The following is a 23,996-nucleotide window of genomic DNA, read 5'->3' on the forward strand; positions in this document are numbered from 1 at the left end:
ATGTCAAAGCTTAATTGAACAAGCTGAAGTTAGAAGCTGATTTGCTACTATGGGAAGCTGCACCAGATTTTGCACTCTCCAGTTTTAGTAAATCAACCCCAATGTGTCATTATTATTTTTATATATTATTGTTATTCACAGGATAGGCAATTTTGTCTGTTTAGAGCAGTCTTTCTCAGCATTTTTATCCCAGAGGAACCCCTAAAATTGATATCAGGTCTCAGAAAACCCTTGCTAAAACCAATTAATGTGAGATCAGTATGAAAAATGACCCTTGGTGGTTAGTGGGAAGAATATAACCCTTTCAATGGTGATGAGAATGACACTCTTGCAAGTAGAACAATTGATTACTGGTGCCAGGTGCTAACTTTGATAAGTGCCTTTGACCCTAGAACTATACCAGATGGGAGGTCAATCACCTACAGTGTAAGAAACCCCTGGACACAACTGAAGTAACCCTAGCAGAACTGTGGTTGAGAATGGCTGGTTTAGAACATACTTTATACCGTTCACAATTCACAGTAGTTATTGTATACATACAAAGCACGGTGTACTACTGGCTACAAGTTATTCTTTGGAAGTGGAACAAGATTAGTAATTAAGCCAAGTGAGTGTGATTTCTGTCAAATGTTGCAAGTATTTCAGCTTTGTTTTCTAAATATTTTCTAAACATTTTTATCAATTTCATTCACATTTACTCAAAAAAAAAATCACATTATTTGTAGTTACACAAAATGGGATTTTTTCTAAAATTGCAAATAGTTATCACGTATTCTTTAATTTATGCCAAAACTTTATGCCTGAACTATTTTTTCTGGTTTACATTGAGCAAAATGGCAAGTATGGCAAAATAATCACATTTGTTAGAAGATTTTTAGAAAGGTAAAATTAGCCAATAACATTCATTATACATTAAAAAGGGCTAAAATGCAACCCTTTACAACACTCCTCAGACAAATTCTTAATTCAATGTGGTTGATTTAAAGAACCAAAGAATGCTTACTTTGTAAAGAGCAATACCAAATAATGTGCATGGCAACCACTTTATAAAATGAACATATACTTTGGAATGTAAATATCAATTTTGGGAAGCAAATAGTCCAATAAATATCCAGACTAGCTTTAAAAGAGCAACTGTGTGATAAACTAGGCAACAAAAACATAAACAAAAACATATTTTGTGATTTATAAACGTGTCATTAGAAATAATATATTCATTCCAGTCAGTTGATTTGGGAAGTACAGTATTTGCTATGTGATGGTTCACTGTGTGATTATGGTAGCAGTGGTTACAAACTTACTTTTGGACAAGGCACGGTCTTGACTGTCAATCCCAGTAAGTATGTCTTATTTTTCATAATAGACTAGTAAATATGTAGCATTTGTGAAAAATTAACAAAGCAGTGTTATAGCTGTTCCTAACCATTCCAGACAAATATCTATTAGATATTTGTCTGGAACTGCTGGGTCACATTATAACATGTGGTTCTATGGTAGTGGTTAATTAACAATGAATTCAATTTCATAATAGTTAGTTACAAAAGTCAAGCGAGCATGTATTCACACCTAATGGTATGCAAGGGAATGAAAGCTTAGGATTTTTCCACATAATTGGATATTAGAACCAAAATCTGAGTTCAGTATGTTACCTGCATGACATTACCCTAACATTAATATGGGTGTGGTACAGACCTCATAAACATAGGTTATTCTTTATTGTCATGCAAGAAAATAGACCGTTGAATGCATGTTGACCAATGTCCAAGGAAAGGGCCTCGAGACTGCATGGAATGTTTGACCAAATGAGTTAAATGTTTGGCTTCAGTACTGTTTCTCATGTAATGCAATAGTTACAGGTAACCAAGAATTGAAAAATCCTGAACTAGATTAGATAGACTAGACTCAGGCTCAGACTCAGATATGTAAAATATTGTTGTTAATTTACTAAAGGAGTTCAGAATCTTCACTCAAATTGAATGAATATTCACTTCAATTATCCACTCCACTCCTTTAGTAAAATCTGCTCCATTGTGTAAGGTATTTTTGTATATGGTAAATCTTCCATCAAAGGGTTATTATGGTTATTAGTTTCCTTCAAACCCTGAGATGGGTTTATCTACACCCTTGTTGAAGTGCAAGTTTTGCTACTAATGACAAAAATATTTGGCTGCCCTCCTGCTTGTTGCCCGTCTGTGGTTGGGTTTTGTACTTCAAAGTCATTGACCAAGGACAGCAAGTAAAATTTGTTATTATTATTAAACTTTCTTGTAATTATATTTGTTCCAGGTTAGTGGAGCCAATGCATCTAACAGCCAGTTAGCTAGCATTTTTCAAATGGAAAGGTCAGCTTTCATGAGGTTTCTTTTAAGTACCAAACTGTTTAGAGATGTCACCTATTATATGGTCAGTTAGTACATTTTTTCAGAACAAACTGTCAAAAGACAAATTTGAAAAAGTTATATGTCCCAAAACCTTGACCTGACAAAAGACCAAACAAAGGAAAGTTTTTAACGTTCACACTGTAACTGGATTGTATTACTGTATCAATCTGCTATATGCTTCACCCTTTACTGTGTTAACGTGAAATACATTCAAAAGTGTTTGGTCAATAATAAGGCATTACATGACAATGATGTATTTAAAGAAGAAAGAACTTGCACAAACAAGTTAGTGTAATGCCATATTTTGCTGTGATGATTCTGGTGCCAGGAAGTTGATATTTGGCCAAGGCACAAAGCTGACTGTTTATCCGAGTAAGTAACAAATCTACATTAATCAGAATCAATCTATTGATTGTTTGGGAAATATATATGTGTTAAAAGACATTTTAAAAAAATGGTTCTGGTCTACCAGTGCTTCTGAAATTATTTTAAATAATTGTTTTTGGACTAGCATTAAAATAATAAGTGCTTTATACAGAATATTAAGCACAATTCAACTTTTGAGGATGCTTTGCTTTTTTAGAGTAGAGAATAGTTTTCACAAAGATCAATAGAATACTATGCACATCCAATAAGGAGTAGTAGTGTTAGGAAATATCTGGAAAATATGTTATTTAGGTCAGTAATAGGACTAAACATATCTATATTGTAATAAAATAAAACAATAGTGCAGTACCCTGGTGTTAAATTAATAAAGCAATTGTACATCAATAGTCCATAGAGAAACAGACTAAGTAATCTAAGTCCCAAATGAAAATAAACTTCAGTGATCCCAAAGCTGTGTTGGAAATAGAGACCTCAAAGTAAGCCTAGTGACACCCTTTACTCTCCTGCTCTGCATACTAAAAGGACTGTGATCCCTGATAAGTGTTCAACACATGCTCTTTAAACATAGCCAATCCTGCATGCCACAGGCAGGAGAGTCCCATTCAAGGTGGTGATCCAGCAACTTCAGCACTCAAGCCGCAGCAATACAGGCATACTCCCATTCCAAAACCTAGCAGATTCCTCCTGTCTACTCCCTGGAGTCTGCCACAGCTTGAGTGCTGAAGTTGCTGGGTCACCGCTCTGAAAGGGACCCTCCTGCCTGTGGGATATGGGAATGGCTGTTGAACACTCTTATCAGGGGGTCACAATCCTTCTGGTAAGCAGAGTATGAGAGTGAAGGGTGTCACTGGGCTTTCTTTGAAATTCCTATTTCTATCATCACTCTGGAATCACTGAAGTATTTTCATTTGGGACTTCTTGGATTCTGTATTCTGTTTCTTTATGGACTACTGATGTACAGTTGCTTTATTATTTTAACACTGGAGCGTTGCACTATTGTTTTATTATATATTAAGTGTTTGGTATCAGGGCACAGTGCACGGCAGCTATATCTTTATTAATTTATGCTAATGCAGGTTCTATGCACTTATGTATAGCTATATTGTAAACATTCAGTCATTCAAAAGATGATGTAAATTATACGATAAACACCAGTGTGTTAAAACTGAGCAATAGGCCATCATTCCTGTTAATGGCATAACATTATTCCTCTCAGTCATTTCGATGTATCAAGTGGATACATGAGAGGTTTAAAATATCTAATTATAAAACAGAGAAAATAAACAGAGATAAAAAGCCACATACACAAAAGCCTGGTTTGTGTATAGGCATTTATGACTGTGCTTATACTGGAAGTGGCTGGAAACTCATATTTGGAGCAGGGACTCAGCTGATTGTTAAACCAAGTAAGTGTCTGTGTTTATGTTGTGAAAAAGAATATGGTGTGGACATTGTTATTGATTCTAAATATTTATACTCTTGTCATTACTTTAGATAAGTAATTTAAAAAAACTTTTTTTTCTTGCTGATTGTTAGCAAAAAGGGCATCCTAATCAAAGAAGAGGTGAACCTAATGATGCCTTTGCTTTTATTTATATAATTTTTTCTGATTTATTTACTATAGGAGCAGTTTAAGTTGTGTTGGGATAAGACTAAAGTCAGTTTGACAAGATAGCAAAGCCCATTATTCTTCATGGGATTTTTTAAGGACAACTGGGTAATTGACCCTATAATTGAAAATGAATGAAGAATTGAATTCAATGAAGAGTTTAACGTTGAGTTATCAGTGCCCTGCTTTTTCTTACCTAATCCAAACTGCTCCAGTTGATTACAGACAAACCAGATGGCATATTCCCCTACTTTGATAAATGTGCCCCAAAATGTTTGAAAACATAATACAAAAAAATGCTTCTCTTATTGAGAGAAATGTGTGGCCTGCCACTACTCACTCCTTTACTTCTGAAAACGCTTGCTGCCTGTCTATTTGTAGACTTAGAAATAAAAAGTCAGAGGGGTCAGCAGGATGAGCATGCAGCTAGGGCATATAGTAAATAAGAGATGATGGGGAATGTTTGGAAGTCTGCATAGATTGTCGGTGACTAAGGCAATAATTGTTGAAGCTGTTGAAATCTCAAGGATCAGACATCTAAGACCTCATGCATCTGGGAATATTAAACTACTCCTATGCATGCAGGAGTTGGCAGAAAAATCCAGTATAAAAAATGACATGTTTTGACATGTAGCTACACGTTTGCATGTTTACAGGGATATGGCATTTAGAATCGTATCTGCATAAACTCATTCAATTGGCTAAAATATTAATTTATTTTAGCCACTAGAATGCATTATTGCAGTTTATGCATATAAATTATGCAAGCAAGCTCATCTTCAAATGTAGATTTGGGGAATTTTTTTATGTTCTGAAATGCTTCTCTAAAATATGAGTTTGAATGTCACAATATGTATGGACACATTAACTAAAATAGAGCTTTTTTCAAAGTCATAATACTACATTTTAAAGCATGTACATAAGGCTTAAGGTTACAGAACATGTTTTTAATATTTAACCAGGAATCAAATAGAAAACAGCAGTTGAAGAGGTGCATACAGCATAGGATAACTGCAGAGAGTAATTATTCTTTATATTTTTAATACACTGATACCATCATACTTGATATGGGTCTTAAGAATATTCTCTATATTGCAGTGTATTTATTTATTTTTACATATTTCTGTATACAAAAAATGCAATACATGATCTATGGTTCTATGTATTGAATTGGAAAATAGATCATCAAACCATGACAGATGGATATAGTCTTTAGGAACATAGTTTGTGTATTGGTGTGTCTGACTGTGCTTATTATGGAGCCAGCGATAAACTAATATTCGGAAGTGGGACAAAGCTGGCTGTCCTGCCAAGTAAGTATGATGCTATTTTCTTCATTAATCAAATATTTGACTTTTTTTTCCATAGTCATGATATTTACCTAAAAAAAATATAGCATATAGTGTAACATGTCATTGGAGATTTTCAATAGCATGCACTGGAGTGTAGAATGAAGTGCACTCCTGTGATCCATAGAAGTAGGGCCAAAATAGATTTAGCCATAATTTTTCTTTTAAAATCGACCAAATAGCCAGCCCAGCAGACAAAACAGCTGTGAATTTCAGTTAATTTATTACATTAAAACCAAAATTTCCTATGGACTATTAAGCCTTTTAAACTAAATAAGGATTTACAGTAACATAAAAGTACTGTAATCAAATACAATATATAAAACACTATGGTCACTTGCAACTGTACTACTAAATCTATTTTACAAAAGGGTATACCAACCATCATTGTTAGCTAACATCAATGGGTAGCTGAAGTGTAATGGCATGTATCAGTGTGCAAGTACTAGTGGATGGAAATTGATATTTGGCTCTGGAACTATGCTAAATATTAAACCTAGTAAGTCAATATACAGTAATTTTTTTCATATCTGTTTTATGTAGCATGTAAATAAGAACAGGCTTAACAGTGGTGATAATGGTTATGATAATGATAAAACAAAAATAAAATAGCATCCTATATTTAAAAAAAATAATAGAATAATGCATTTGGATCTTTCAAGTCAAACTATCACAGTGTTTGATATTGATGGCTTTGGTTTAAAATCCCAAGTTTAGACATTACCAATATATCCTCTAATTGTAATGTTGGATATCATTCTTTCAGGGAAATATATTTCAGCAGGGTTGATAGGCAACTAGGGCTTATATTGTAAAAGAGATGATGGGGAATGTTTGGAAGTCTGCATAGAGTGTCAGTGGCCAAAGCAATAATTGTTGAAGCTGTTAAAATCCTTAGGATCAGACATTGGGCATGTACGACCTCATGCAGGCAATATTGAAATACTCCTATGCATGCTGGGTCTCTCTGCCAGGAGCTGGCAGAAAAATCCAGCATAAAAATGACTTGTTTAGACATGTAATTACACGTTTTGCATGTGTACAGGGATACGCCGTTTAGAAGCGTATATTCATTTATTCTAACCAGTAGAATGCATTTATGCATGCTTATGCATATAAATTATGCAAGTAAGCTTTTATGTCCTGAAATGCTGCTCTAAAATATGAATTTGAATGTCACAATATTCATGGACACACGCATAAAATGGAGCTATTTTCAGAGGCATAAAAATACATTTAAAAGCAGTATTTTTAATATTTAATCGGTAATCAAATGGAAAACAGCAGTTGCAGAGGTGCATACAGCAAAGGATAACTGTAAAGAGTAATTATTCTTTATATTTTCAATAAACTTGTAACATCATACTTGATATGGGTCATATAAGTATATACTCTGTATTACAGTGTATTTTTTTTTTTTTTACATATTTCTGTATACAAAAATGCAATACATGATGTGTATTGTATATCAATGTATTAAACTGGAAAAGAGATCATCAAATTATGATGGATGGATATAGTCTTTAGGAAGTATAGTTAGTGTATTGGTGTGTCTGACTGTGCTTATTATGGAGTCAGCAATAAACTGATATTCGGAAGTGGGACAAAGCTAGCTGTCCTGCCAAGTAAGTATGATGTTATTTTCCTTAGTATTTAAATATTTAACATGATTTTTATAGTCATGTCATATATAGTCATATAGTCATAGATTTTTATAGTCATGATAAATACAGCATACATTGGAGATTTTCAACAGATATCTATGAAGGGCACATATCATTTCACACATACACAACATATAGTGCCAATATATGCATTCAAAACAGTATATCAAAGTTACATTACATACATATGAAAGCTGAGATGTTAATGGAAAATCCAGATTGTTTACATTTCCTTATTGGCTGAACTGAAATTTAACAATAGCTTATTCTTTTTTGCAAATTAACATAATATATTTCTGCCAAAAAGGGCATACTGCAGGCAGACAGAATTGTCCTGCCTGCTTTATTATGAGTCCATCACCTTTTCTTTTTTAATATATATATTTAATATAATCAAAACTGATCTAATTTTGTAAGATGGTGAATGTTTCAACTCTAGTGAGCAGAATATAATATACTCACAAAGGACCCATATACGTAGCAGACATTATAAATGGATTGTTATTTTTAATACACTGAAATATTCATTTTGCTTAACATAAGTATAAGTAATAAAATTATTTAACTATAAATGAATATGGTAATTTTACAGTTGCCAAGTACAGTATAGATGCAGTTACACAAGCCATCAAACAGACATGTTTTATGCAATAGGGTACATGACTGTGCTAATACTGCTGGCAGCTGGAAACTGATTTGTGGCACTGGGACCAAGTTGACAGTTTTGCCTAGTAAGTAAACAATGTACCTCAATATTATGAAAGCATTTCCCACATATTTATCAATTTTTGGGGGAAATATACCAATTTGTAACCATTCTTAAGGATGTTTAAGTTGATGCTATGGCAATAATATTTTTTGTTACCCCACCCTAAGTTCATGTCAACAAGTAGTCCTTTATCATTAAACTGTATTTTAGGAGCTTATTGATCATCCAGTTTCAAGTTAAGTGACTTGTAAGCCTATGCAATGTTTTAATGTGAAGGCAAATGAATATTAATCAACAGCTGATTTTGAGAAATGTATTTTAGAGTTTGCATAGCTTTGAATACGACAACATTTACACTTAGATTAAATTAAATGTTTAATGATGTCATTAGGGTAATTGCTAAGCTGCCTTTTCTGAACTTTTAATGAAAATGCTATTTGATTGGCTGTCTAATTGTTCTTCACAAGTAAGTGAGTCACTGATCAAAAATGGCACGATAATCGAGAGATACAAATTCATTAGCCCTGTAGTTGTATTTGCAGAAAGGTATCAAAGTTATCTTTTTCATGAAAAAGAACAATTAAGATGAAAATAATCAAAAAAATGAATATGCTATATACATGTTAAAAAACATGGATAAAGCTTAAGCATTGGCTGTAACACATTTTGCATAAGTATGTATCACTGTGATACTGGAAGTTATGGGAAGCTAGTTTTTGGCTTTGGAACAAAACTGGTGGTTAAACCTGGTAAGTGCTTCAATAAGATTATCATAAATTATGAACTAATTATTGGGGTATATTTTTCTTCTTGAAGTAATATTTCAAATAATTCAAGTAAGATAAAAGAATCAAGCAAACATTTAAATTAACGCTTATAATATGGCTTGTTCTATCCAACTAAGACAATGTGGTTTTAGACATCTAGTATGGTAAAGGGAAAATATAGAAAATTAAAATTTCTTTGTGAATTTAGTTGATTTAATTTTGGAGTGAGCAGTGGCTGAGTGAAATAGCACATATTTTGACTGTTATACTGGTTTTAGTGTCTTAATCTATATATAGATTATAGATTAGTCTTCAGTTGAAAAAAATCCAACCTGACAAATGTTTCGTTCCAAACAAGACAGTGACATAGGTGTCTATCTCACCTGATGGACATGAGGCTCATAGTCCATTTAAAAGAGAAGTCTCTCTCTCTCTCTCTCTATATATATATATATTTATATATATATATATATATATATATATATATATACACCTAGTTGCATGCAGCATTAATCCAATGCTGCATCTCTGCATCTGTCCCCTGCTACATCTAAGACTGGGAACTGAGGGATCAAACACCACTGATTGCTCGGTTCTCAGGCTTCAGTGAGCAGAGAGTCGATGAGTGTCAGTCATTAGCTCTCTGCTCTGCCCCTCTATCGCTCACTGGAGTGCCGGGCTGTGGAGGGAGTGGGAAGGGGTGGCTTAGACTCTCAGTGACTCACTGAGAGGCTGAGCCAGCTGCCAGTCCAGGCATCTGGGTAGATCCTTTTAAAGTTGGGATCTTTCCAGAGTCGGGAGAGACATCAGTGGACAGCATGCTTTAGGCCTGCTTTAGGCCACTGTCAGCTGAAAATGGCTCACAGGAGTGTAGAACGAAGTGCACTCCTATGATCCATAGAAGAAGTAGGGACAGAACAGCTTTGGCTATACTTCTCCTTTAAAATTAACCAAATAGTCAGTCTATCATACAAAACAGCTATGAATTTCAGTTAATGTATTACATTAAAATGAAAATTCCATATGGACTATTAAGCCTATTAAACTAGATAAGGATTTACTGTAAAATAAAAGGAATCAAATAAAAAATATAAAACACAGCTGTACTACTAAATCTCTTTTACAAAAGGTTATACCAACCATGTCATTGTTAGCTAACATCAATGGGTAGATGATGTGTTATGGCATGTATCAGTGTGCAAGTACTGGTGGAAGGAAAGTGATATTTGGCTCAGGAACTATGCTAAATATTAAACCTAGTAAGTCATTATACATACATTTTTTCAAAAAAACTGTTTTAATACATATTTTTTACAATCTTATTTCTGCTTATAGTTTATATTTCTTTTTGTTGTTTGGATAAATGTAACACACCGCATAATACAAATAACAACAGTGGAGATAATGGTAATAATAATGATAAAACATAAATAAAATAGCATCCTATACTGAAAAAAAAAAAAAAAGGAATTTAGATTGTTCAAGTCAAACTATCACAGTGATTGATGCTGATGGCTGTGGTTTAAAATCCCAAGTTTAGAGTTTATTTACCTTTATATCCTCCAATTGTAATGTTGGATATCATTCTTTCAGAGAAAAATATTTTCTTTACATTGATGTTTGAAATAATTAAGGATTTCTGACATCACTTCCACATGCACTAAACAAACTAAGTTATTTCTTGAATATAACATAGCAGTGGAGGATCATAAATATCAATTTGTTATTAATGGAAAGAAAAATCTGCAGGGTTCTAAGAAATATTGGGGTTCAGTTTCTACTATACAGCCAAATCTCTAGGGTAGGTGGTAATTTTATTTATTTTTTTACAATAAATTTTAAAACACAGTGGTCCAAAAATGTCAATTAATAGACAAAAGACACACAGTGATGTGAATTTTAAATTCCTACTTGTCACAGACGAGTTGGAAAATCAGGTTTAGCAAGACCTTGGCTTTATGTTTACATTGGTACAGGTAAATGATACAGAATCTATCACTGTGTGATTCTGGTGGTTACAAGCTTATATTTGGAGTAGGAACTGAAGTGACCATAACACCAAGTGAGTATTACTGGAATGAAGCTATTATAGTTTTGTTTAAAATATTATCTCCACCAAAATATTATACAAATAACATACATGCTTCAAAATCCCATTACATGATGTAATACAGAAACCAATAGGCAGAGAGTGCCACAAATCAAATCAGTAACTTAAATGAAGTAATCATGTCAATTACCATTTCTCTCTTATCTATGAATGCCAGATTTTGGTTACCATGTTTGGTTTAGAGACACACTAAAATGATGAAAAATGTAATTTCTGGAATTATATAACTGGATTGCAATTTAAATAGGTTTTCCACATGTTCTTATGGAAAAATAATCATAAGTAGAAAACGGGTACTAACTTAAAAAGGGAAGTACAACTAAATGTATTAGTGCAGTGGTAGACTACAAAGCCAAACGTGCTTTAAAATGACAGAGAAGCATTATTAGTATTCAGATCCTACATTGTGTTTATCTCTGAATACATCAAGGGGTCTATGTATGAATGTTTTCACACTAGATTCACGTAGGCATAGACAAATGTGTAAAATCTTGGATGAAAACTGTTAGTGCTGTGTGAAAGCATTTTAAAATAGCCTCCCCAAGGGTTGTTTGTGTAGAGGGGTTTCTAGCAGTGTGAATAATGTTGGATGGAAGTATATATTCGGATCTGGCACAAAGCTGACTGTGTTGCCTAGTAAGTAAATAACTAATGTCTGACTATTTTTTTTTATATTAGGAATATGATCTTGACATACACTACAGTATATTACCAAATGTATTAGGATGTCTGCCTTTACACGCACATGAATTTTAATGGCATCCCAGTCTTAGTCCGTAGGGTTCAATATTGAGTTGGCCCAACCTTTACAACTATAACAGCTTCATTTCTTCTGGGAAGGCTGTCTAAAGGGTTTATGGGTGTGTCTATGGGAATGTTTGACCATTCTTCCAGAAGCACATTTGTGAGGTCAGGCACTGATGTGGACAAGAAGGCCTGACTCGTAGTCTCTGCTCTAATTCACCACAAAGGTGTTCTATTGGGTTGATGTCAGGACTCTGTGCAGGCCACCTCAAACTCGCTCATCCATGTCTTTGTGGACCTTGTTTTTTCTAATGTGCAGTCATGTTGGAACAGGAAGGCGCCATCCCCAAACTGTCCCCACAAAGTTGGGAGCATGAAATTGTCCAAAATGTCTTGGTATGCTGACACCTTAAGAGTTCCCTTCACTGGAACTAAGAAGCCAACCAAGCCCAACCCTTGAAAAACAACCCCACACCATTATCCCCCCTCCACCAGATGATTTGGACCAGTGCCAAAAGCAAGGTCCATAAAGACATGGATGAGCGAGTTTGGGGTGGAGGAACTTGACTGGCCTGCACAGAGTACAAAACTCAAACCGATAGAACACCTTTAGGATGAATTAGAGCAGAGACTGTGAGCCAGGCCTTCTCATCCAACATCAGTGCCTGACCTTACAAATGCGCTTCTGGAAAAATGGTTAAACATTCCCATAGACACACTCCTACACTCCTAAACCTTGTGGACAGCCTTCCCAGAAGAGTTGAAGCTGTTATAGCTGCAAAGGGTGGGCCAACTCAATACTGAACCCTTTGGACTAAGACTGGGGTGCTATTAAAATTAATGTACGTGTAAAGGCGGGTGTCCCAATACTTTTGGTAATATAATGTATATATATATATATATATATATATATATATATATATATATATATATATATATATATATATATATATATGATGTGTATTGATGTGATTAAAAGTTGGAATTTTGTATTTAATAATTTAACAGGAACAATTTCTATTTGAAAGAACAACACACAATATATATATATATATATATATATATATATATATATATATAAATTGAATATTACTCAAACTTGTAAAATACACCTGTTACTGTAATAATGGTCTAAGAGGAAATTTTTGGAAGGATCATTTGCACTTCCATTTGTGTGTACAGGACAAGAAGTTAAGAGAAATCTTCCCAATAGGACAAATATAATCTGACACGGGTTTTAACCATTCCCTATCCTATCTTATACAAAAAAAGTTTTGTCTTTAAATATATTCTGAAATACCCATATCCAAGCTGAATGATTGGCTGGCATAATTTTTCCCTCTTTTTTAAATAATCCTAAATCACCACATTCATAATAAAAAAACTCAGTCGTGGCTGTGTACCTCTGTCATAAAATACAGTAAATTGCCAGCATTGTATATGCAGAGGAAGAAATTCTCACATTATTTGTCAGGGCACATATCATTGTGCAAATTTTGCTGGTGGCAAACTATTGTTTGGAACAGGGACAGTACTGACAGTTATGCCTAGTAAGTAAAATGATACAGTAAATGTTAGTTTTAGTTTTATATGTAAAAAAATTCTTAGTAAAGCTTTATTTTATGCACACATAATTTATTGCAATTGAAAAAAGTATTTTGAGAACAATGGAGGTCTTTGTCGCCATAAACATGTGTAATGTTTATGCATTGGTTTGCATTCTGGACCTAAAACAACATAATTATAACAAACTGTAATGATAACGTAAGGTGTGGGAAACATTGGAGTTGATTAACTAAGAGAATTCAAAATATTTTCTGAGATTATTGCATAAAGCACAGCTGTATTCTTGACAATCATTCAATCCCATGCAAGGCAAAATTACATTTTTTCTTGATTCTCCCATTGGCCATTCAAAGAAAACATGGCCTAATTTCCATTGATTGTGTTATTTAATTTGCTAGTAGGAACATGCGATCTGTCTCTCCTCTCCTCACAGAACAGTGATTTATGTGTTTACACACACACCTCCCTGTTCTGGCTCTTCTGCTCGTGATTGCACGTGGCTGGTGGTCATCGCGACCGCCGGCCATATGCATCGGCACCCCTGCAACACATTGGCGTGCACGCATGCCTGCTATCCCCGCTTAAAGGGCCAATGTACAGCTACGATGGTTTGTGGGAACGTGCCGACTTGCCGCAGTATAATAACGGCGGCTGGTCAGGCATCGGTTAATAAATCAACCCCACTGAGTATTGAAATACCAGTGGTATCACAATTAACCCACAGTTATTAACTCTATGTAATAAAGCTGCTAACTTAGGAGGTAAATACAAACATTATTATTTAGCATTATGTTAGATGATAAAATCCAGGCCTTGGGCATACAGTATGGTTAAAAAAAAAATAAAGAAAATTTTCTTTCTTTCTGTATTTAGTTGTTTTAGTCTTTGAAGGCTGTGTCAATGCAAATAACACCTATTATGACTATACTATGTTTTAGTGTCTAAATTTAGGTATAGATTAGAGATCAGTTGAAAAAAATCCAACCTGCCTGATTTATTTTTTTGTCTCATGACATAGGTTCCTGGCTCTCCCCATGGACTTGAGGCTCATAGTCCACTCACAATGAACCAAATAGTCAGCCCATCAAACAAAAATATGGATTTCAGTTAATTTAACACATTAAAAATAAATTCCCCTATTGATTATTAAGCCTTTTAACTAGTTAAGAACTTGCAGTAAAATAAATAGTTGTACTACTAAATGCATATTAAGGGTTTCTAAATCTCTTTTACAAAAGGGCATACCAACCATTTCCTTGTTAGCTAACATCAATGGATAGCTAAAGTGTAATGGCGTGCATCAGTGTGCAAATACTGATGGATGGAAAGTGATATTTGGCTCAGGAACTATCCTAAATATTAAACCTAGTAAGTCATCATACATATATTTTTCATACAACAATTTGCATACATTACAGTACTATTTCTGCTCATAAATTATATTTACTTTTTTGCTTTTTGGATACATGTAACACACAGTATATTATAAATAACAATGAACTTTACATTGGTGATAATAGTTATAATAATAATAATAATAATAATAATGATAAAACATAAAGAAAATAGCATCCTATATAAACCGTGTGATTTTGGTAGTTACAAGCTTATATTTGGATCCGGAAACCAAAGTAACCGTGAGAGCAAGTGAGTATTAAAAGGTATTACTGGAATAAAGCTATTATAGCTTTGTTTAAGATATTATATCCACCAAAATAATATACAAATAACATACAGGTTTCAAAATCCCAGTACAGTGGTGTAATACGGAAATCACTAGTCAGAGAGCTCTACAAATCAAATCAGTACTTTAAATTAAGTAATTGTCCCCATAACTTTTACCATTTCACTGTTATCTATGGATGCCAGATTTAGGTTGCCATGTTTGGGTTGGAGACAAAAATGATAAAAAAAATGTAATTGCCAGCAACTGCCAGAATTTCTACTACTAGACAGAGAGTTTCACAAATCAGAAAAAAAACCTGTAGAGATTATAACAAAAGGTTAAGCATCCACCATAATAATATGCCTTTTAATTCTGTAGACACTCTGAGAGGCACCGCTAACTAGTATAACTAGTTATGTGAGAAGAACATTAGTGCATTTTAAAAAGTAGCTTTATATTAATATCATTATTGTTGTTATTATTATTTTTATTATCATGTACTCTCTAATTCACATGATATCTTTATTTATGGAACCTAGCATTCCAACCATTATAGATAACAGAACCTAAAGATGTCTCTAAAATTTTACCATGCTGGTAAAATGGTATTGATTGACCTAACAACGGTTTGGTCATGAATAATTAACTGAATACATTTATAAATCCCATTAACAGATTGAATCGCATGCTTGTTGGATAATTTGAAAGAATAATGTAGGGATGAAAAAACAGATAGGCAAAAGTGGTTATAGGAACTCCTGATGGTTGGATATCAGAGCAAATACTGATCAGACAGGAGAGAAAATCATTAACAAGTAGTTACCTAGTAGGTAATTGCCCTGTTCATAGATAACAACCTGTGTAGGTTTAATGTTATAGGTTGTTTCAGTGTGATAATACTTTTGGTGCAATGATATTTGGATCAGGAACAAAACTCTTGATTAAGCCCAGTAAGTAATCAGCAAAAATTGTGTTTTGTGGTGATGTAATAAAAAAAACTAAACTGTTTAGGGTAAAATATTGGATTGTCGTCAAATTTATAAACTTAGTATTTTATTTTTATGTCCACTGTTGTGGTTTACATTTGAATACCTATTCAAATATCATATGGTTTAACAAATAACCAATATTTCACTGTGAAATATTATAATTAATAATTTCTCATTAACTTTTTTTGAACACTTAAAAAAAAAGATATCCCAATATTCCATCATTGGGAGTTTTTCCAGTCAAGGCATTTTCTGAGCTCCTGCAGCTTATTGTGCAGCTCTGAAATAAATTAACTGAGTAGATGTGCTTTATTTTAGAAAAAAAAATGTACATTTTTTGTCTGAATGCACAGTTTGTCCAGTGAAAGCTCTAAAAATCTGATTACTTTAGATTTTTACTTTTGTTTTATAACTACCATCTGCTCTGCACACTACTCTAAAACACCTAGTAAAATGTATGTGAGCAAGTGCCTGCATTAGAAAGCAACCTTTGGATGTCAGAACCTGTTTGTTTAGCTTTGAGAAAACATAAACCTTACTAGCATATGTTTGAAGCCTTCTAAATATTCCATTGTAAAAGGTATGAGCATCAATAATTGTAGCCTAATCAGTAATCTGGCGTTTAATCCTACTGGAAGTGATCTATTTTTGCAGAGGTATTTAGCACAGTGGAGCTTGGGGAACAGGAACCCAGCTAATTTTTGGAACTGGAACACAACTCTTGGTTACAAGTAAGACTTTTGGGAAAACCATTAACTTGGTATCTGTAACAAATTTAACTTTATCCATAGAGGAAACCTTTTTTCAATTATGGATATAGAGTGGAGAGTGGAGTTGAGATGAGAACTTCTGTCAGGTATGACATTCATACAACTTTTGAGAGTTAATATTGATGTCTATGGCCCTCAAGTTGCATGAAAGTCAGACCAAAGTACTTTGAAGTTGTTGCAACTTTAAGTCACATATATATAAATCGTTATCATTGGAAAACATGGAGTACAACATGTCATGCAACTTTGATGTCCTAAGTCGCTTGACAAGTGGCACAAGTGTGAATAGGGTGTAGTAGAGCCCCATATAAAAGTAAAATCTGACAGGGGTTCTAACCTTTTTCCATTCTATCCAAAACTTACAAATTGGGTATAGATACACTTCAAAAAAGAAGAAAGTATAAACATAAAAATGTACCTTACAAATAAAAATACAAAAAAAATTTGATATGGATACACTTCAAAATAGATGAAAGTAAAATTACTGAGCTGTCACTGCAATAGCTATTTAAAAGAATTGTGGGCAAATTTCAGTTGGAATCATACACTAACAACAAAGTCATTTAAAATATATTATTAATTAAAATGTGATTCGACAATTTAATGTTAAATTAAAGGTCAAAAGTAAAAAAATATTAAATGTGGTAAATCTGCCTGAACTATGCTTTGCTTTGCTTCTCCTGAAGAGTGTTATGCTTCACTGTTTGACAAGCTTAGAGTTTGTCAACATAGAGTCAATGTCCCTTCCCATCAATGGGTACCAAGCAAGGTCATTTTTGAACATTATTTAGATAAGATGATACTGTGGGAGTTTTCCCAAGCACATTAAGCTGTAAGGAGCCTCTATTAAAAAATAACATTTTGGTGGCAGATTACACTTCCAATCTGGGCTGGAAATGTCTACCAGTAATATGTTAATCTTAAAGCCAGACAAATAGAAAGCAGTATGATGAGCTTACACTCTCCACATAGATAAATAGAATGGTGGATGAAAGGATGGATGGATGGATGGAATGATGGAGTAGTGGATGTATGGACAGGGGTACAAATGGATGAACAGATGGAAGGGTGGATTGGTGGAATACCACTGCAATATTAATGAGAATAAACAGTAATACTACTAGACTTGTATTCCTATAGCAATTTATTTTTGGTGGCATATTATTTTCTGCAAAAATACAGTACTGCTCAACTAAATGCCAAAACAAACAGGCAGTTTATTTATAATCTGAAAGCAAGTAAACAAAAATTCTAACAAATTGGTCTGGGACTGAGGGGTAGACAAAGTGGATGGCTGTTCTTGCTATGCCATCTATCACTGTGATAATACTTATGATAAACTGATATTTGGAAAGGGAACCAAACTTGTTGTAAAGCCAGGTAAGTTTCCATCTTATCAACGATCCTTTATTATATCGAAAATATAGACAAGATTAACAAATCAGACAAGGATTATACACTGTAGTAAAAAAAAAAAAAACAACAGTAGTTGTTGAAAATAATTTTATCCCATTACTCAATAATAATTAATTGGGTGACAATCAATAGGCAATGAACATTTGTATTAAGAAAAGGTTAGGTAAATCCCACGACACAAGAAACTAATGTTCATAATGATGTTCATGAAAACCTGTTAGCTCCTAAAATGTGTCTCGGGGGTTCCAAGACTACACTGATCTGCTTACAGATCCTATTTATTTTTACTTTTGCATCTTAAAAGAGTACATGAAATTAATTCAGTGAAGGATAACACATTATTGCATCAGTGTTTAGCACTGTGTATGATGGTGTAGCATATGGAAAAATAACTTTTGGCATAGGAACAAAACTGACAGTTAATCCAGGTATTTAAGATTTATAATACATTAAAACTCATATGTGGTAATTGAGGAATTCATTGTTATTCTTTGAATTTCTTCTTATATGCACTTATAATACAGGGTATCCGTGAGGAGAAAATGTGAGCACTGCCATTACAAATATGTTTTTGAGGTGGCAAAATTTGGGGTTGTCTTTCTGATCTTAGCCTAATCCCCTGGTAAATTACGGACATCGAATATATATGCAGGACTTTTCAGACTTCACAAGCTGAATGCATTTTCCAGGGCACTGACTCAGAAGGTAGTCAGGATCAACTTACAGACCCAAACCATGCACACTTAAAAATAAATAAGCAACATCAACTGTCATAATCCCATGAACCTATCCACATTGGTTTCCTTTAATTAATTTTAGCTACCAATTAAAACTTGCTTAGGTGAACTTCAGTTTACCAAAGCCCCTTATATACTACTAGTTTAGTCAGTAATGTTAAAAAAAACAGTAGAAATCTCTCCTGCGTTTGGGTGTCTAGTATCTCAGTACGTGGTGCGACCAACTTTATAAAGTAATGCCTGCCATCTTGCAGCCCTCCTCAGAATAATGGGTATTCATAGACTAAAAGAAAAATAATAGAAGGAGGGCGCACCGACCTAGTGCATTACCACTGGTAAAGATTTATTAATGCATAAAAAACAGCAAAATAGGAGCATTTGTATGAGGCCAGGACCTGATGTCCAGTGGATCAAACCGATATCACAAGATGTCGTATATATGTGGTGTATATTTTGCTTTTTTTATGCTTTAATAAAGCTTTAACAGTGGTAATGCACTAGGTCAGTGCGCCCTCCTTCGTTTCTTTTTCTTTTAGGCCTCTTTCACACGGACTGTCTGTTCAGGTCCGCCTGTCAGTTTTTTAGGCCTGAACAGACGCTCCATAGACCTCTATGGAGTGTCAGATGTCAGCGGTCACTTGTCCGCTGACATCCGACCCGCTCTGATCTGAAAAAGTGTGACGGAGGAAAAAACCTACCGTCTGAGATTCGGATCGGGTGACGATGGACTCTATGGTCCCTCCTCATCCGATTCCCCATAGGGGAGAGAGGCGCTCTGACAGATCCGTCCCTGCACAGTGTGCAGAGACGACCTGTCATCTTCCTGCTTAGCGGGGATCAACGGAGCAATCACCCGCTGAGCAGAGAGGGCTCCGTACATGGACACTTGGTAGTGTTAACAGACTGAGTGAACTTTGCAGTATTACATATTTTTGTATTTCAAATAATGGAATTCACTAAATATAAACATTTTCAATATAATACAAATAGTAATGTTTTACTTTTCTTAAGCTTGCACGTTTCCTATTATTTCTATATAAAAAAATAAGCAATTATTTTTAGGAAACCACTTTGTGCAAAAGCTGAATTAAAACTCAATTCAAAATGTTTTCTTAGTGTATGTGTAAAAAGTGTTTTTTTTATGTTTATCAGTTTGTACACATAAAGTAAGGCTTAATTCACAAAAAGCACCAGGATAAATGTACTTATTTTCAAAAAAGTTCGTTTGAGTCACATGGTTGAAAATAAAGATCCTTAAACTTTTGTAATGCTTTGTGAACTGAGGCCATATTCTTAACAAGAAATAATCATGAGAAGTAAAAAAGTTATGCGAACCAGGTTTCCAATCTAGTTCCAATGAGCAGCTCATCAATATATAGGTAGGCCAATATGGGTATTCTTGCCAAGCTGTTTATCATGGTGCAAATAATTATGGCAAGCTTATATTTGGACAAGGAACACGAGTACTGGTAACACTTGGTAAGTTTGCTTTCAGTAGCAAAGCCTTACTCTATACATTTTATTCAATACATAATCTTATATGTGAGTCATGTTCGCAGAACTATTCGTATCCAAAGTCAGACATCTGAAAGAAGACCTGTACTGAGTAAATATGAAAGCTCTCATTGTTTATCTCTTCTTTTGGAAAACGTTAGTTGCCTGGCTGTCATAGTGAGCCTCTTGCTTTAATACTATGACCTGGAACAAGTATGCATGCATGAAGATATTTGACATTTTTCTGACTTTCCTGATCTAATTGTTCCTGTTTTAATGTTGTCTTGTTGACATCAATTTTGTTTGGTTTAGGGGCCTGCAAAAATACACACATCGAGATTGTACTAATATTTTGCATGCTTATTCCTGGTTAGGTATTAACCACTTGCCGACCGCCTCACGCCGATGTACGTCGGCAGAATGGCACAGGCAGGCATAATCACATACATGTACGTGATTTGCCTCCCGCGGGTCGGGGGCCCGATCGGGCCCCCGCCCGGTGCCTGCGGCGGTCGGTTTTCGTTCGGGAGCGATCCCGGACGAGGGGACGGCCATTCATTCATGGCCACCCCCTCGCGATCGCTCCCGACGAATGGAAATCCCCGGTGACATCACTTCCTCTCCTGTAATGTAAACACAGGAGAGGAAGTGATGTATTCTCTCCTCCGTGTCGGTATTTTTCGTTCCGACACGGAGGAGAGCGGATCAGTGAGTTGCACCAACACATCCCACACACAGTAGAACATGCCAGGCACACTCACACCCCCCCTTTACCCCCCGATCACCCCCCCAATTACCCCTGCCCCCCAGTCACAGTGACACCAATGTCATTTTTTTTTTTTTTTTTTTTTTTTTTGCATTGGTGTCATTTGTGACTGTAATAACTGTTAGGGCAGTTAGGGTTAGCCCCCTTTAGTTCTAATGTACCCCCCTAACCCCCCCAATAAAGGTTTAACCCCGTGATCACCCCCCGTCGCCAGTGTCACTAAGGCTGGGTTCACATTGCAGCGGTTTATGAGAACGAATGTGATTCGCACCGCACTGCAGTGCAAATCACATCCGATCTCTGTGCGATTCGAGTTCAGCCATTCGCCGCACCCGCCGCACCCGCCACACCCGCCGCACCCGCCGCAAATTCGCACGGGACCCTTTTTTTGGCCCGCAGCAGAATCGGATCGCATGGGTGTTCACACCATGCGATCCGAGTTTGCAGATCGCACTGCGATATGCGAACTGATCTGGGGGTGTCAGTAACATTTCACTGACACTCCCAGCAGTTCGCATAGGGCAGTGTGAACTGCCGCCGGGAGGCATGCGATGCGGGAACCCGCCGCGGATTCGCGGCGTTTCCGCATCGCTCCAGTGTGAACCCAGCCTAATAAGCGATCATTTTTCTGATCGCCGTATTAGTGTCACAGGTGACGCTAGTTAGGCAGGTAGGTATTTAGGTTCGCCGCAGCTTTTTATAGCGCTAGGGACCCCCATATACTACCGCATAAAGCCCCCTGATTGCCCCCTAGTTAACCCTTTCACCAGTGATCACCATATAACTGTTACAGGTGACGCTGGTTGGTTAGTTATTTTTTTATAGTTTCAGGGCACCCGCCATTTATTACCTAATAAAGGTTTAACCCCCTGATCACCCGGCAGGTGTCATTTGTGACTAATAACTGTTAGGGCAGTTAGGGTTAGCCCCCTTTAGTTCTAAGGTACCCCCCTAACCCCCCCAATAAAGGTTTAACCCCGTGATCACCCCCCGTCGCCAGTGTCACTAAGGCTGGGTTCACATTGCAGCGGTTTATGAGAACGGATGTGATTCGCACCGCACTGCAGTGCAAATCACATCCGATCTCTGTGCGATTCGAGTTCAGCTATACAGATAGTATGGCTGAATTCGTGTCGCACCCGCCGCACCCGCCGCAAACTCGCACGGGACCCTTTTTTTGGTCCGCAGCAGAATCGGATCGCATGGGTGTTCACACCATGCGATCCAAGTTTGCAGATCGCACTGCGATATGCGAACTGATCTGGGGGTGTCATTAACATTTCACTGACACTCCCAGCAGTTCGCATAGGGCAGTGTGAACTGCCGCCGGGAGGCATGCGATGCGGGAACCCGCCGCGCATTCGTGGCGTTCCCGCATCGCTCCAGTGTGAACCCAGCCTAATAAGCGATCGTTTTTCTGATCGCTGTATTAGTGTCACAGGTGACGCTAGTTAGGCAGGTAGGTATTTAGGTTCGCCGCAGCTTTTTATAGCGCCAGGGACCCCCATATACTACCGCATAAAGCCCCCTGATTGCCCCCTAGTTAACCCTTTCACCAGTGATCACCATATAACTGTTACAGGTGACGCTGGTTGGTTAGTTATTTTTTTATAGTTTCAGGGCACCCGCCATTTATTACCTAGTCTCACTAGTGTACCCCTAAATTTAGGGGTGTCTACTTTCTAAAATGGGGTCATTTGGGGGGGGGGGTTTGTGCCATCTTGGCATTTTATGGCCTTCAAAACTGTAACGCCCTTAGAAAGCCTGAAGGCGGTGCTTGGTTTTTGGGGCCCCGTACGCGGCTAGGCTCCCAAAAAGTCCCACATATGTGGTATCCCCGTACTCAGGAGAAGCAGCAGAATTTATTTTGGGGTGTCATTTCACATATGCCCATGGCATGCGTGAGCAATATATCATTTAGTGACAACTTTGTGAAAAAAAAAAAAAGTTTGTAATTTTCCCGCAACTTGTGGCAAAATATAAAATATTCCATGGACTCAACATGCCTCTCAGCAAATAGCTTGGGGTGTCTACTTTCTAAAATGGGGTCATTTGTGGGGGTTTTGTGCCATCTTGGCATTTTATGGCCTTCAAAACTGTAATAGGTAGTGAGAAGTGAACTCAAAAAATTACGCCCTTAGAAAGCCTGAAGGCGGTGCTTGGTTTTCGGGGCCCCGTACGCGGCTAGGCTCCCAAAAAGTCCCACATATGTGGTATCCCCGTACTCAGGAGAAGCAGCAGAATTTATTTTGGGGTGTCATTTCACATATGCCCATGGCATGCATGAGCAATATATCATTTAGTGACAACTTTGTGAAAAAAAAAAAAAAAAGTTTGTAATTTTCCCGCAACTTGTGGCAAAATATAAAATATTCCATGGACTCAACATGCCTCTCAGCAAATAGCTTGGGGTGTCTACTTTCTAAAATGGGGTCATTTGTGGGGGTTTTGTGCCATCTTGGCATTTTATGGCCTTCAAAACTGTAATAGGTAGTGAGAAGTGAACTCAAAAAATTACGCCCTTAGAAAGCCTGAAGGCGGTGCTTGGTTTTCGGGGCCCCGTACGCGGCTAGGCTCCCAAAAAGTCCCACATATGTGGTATCCCCGTACTCAGGAGAAGCAGCAGAATTTATTTTGGGGTGTCATTTCACATATGCCCATGGCATGCATGAGCAATATATCATTTAGTGACAACTTTGTGAAAAAAAAAAAAAAAAAAAAAAGTTTGTAATTTTCCCGCAACTTGTGGCAAAATATAAAATATTCCATGGACTCAACATGCCTCTCAGCAAATAGCTTGGGGTGTCTACTTTCTAAAATGGGGTCATTTGTGGGGGTTTTGTGCCATCTTGGCATTTTATGGCCTTCAAAA

The 23,996-nt window shown here is 36.1% G+C and overlaps 1 protein-coding gene across 1 annotated transcript in view; it reads left to right on the plus strand.

The window, feature by feature from the left end:
• LOC143961030 (M1-specific T cell receptor alpha chain-like) overlaps positions 1–23,996 on the plus strand; it is a 62,832-nt gene that overhangs the window by 27,044 nt on the left and 11,792 nt on the right. Inside the window, exon 6 of the mRNA XM_077470156.1 lies at positions 4,043–4,174. Within this exon, the coding sequence (XP_077326282.1) occupies positions 4,043–4,174 (132 nt within the window). The remainder of the gene's footprint in view (positions 1–4,042; positions 4,175–23,996) is intronic.

This window comes from Lithobates pipiens, unplaced genomic scaffold (genome assembly GCF_037356315.1).
Source record: "Lithobates pipiens isolate NorthernLeopardFrog02 unplaced genomic scaffold, aLitPip1_a1.2 Scaffold_11, whole genome shotgun sequence".
NCBI classification, from domain to species: domain Eukaryota; kingdom Metazoa; phylum Chordata; class Amphibia; order Anura; family Ranidae; genus Lithobates; species Lithobates pipiens.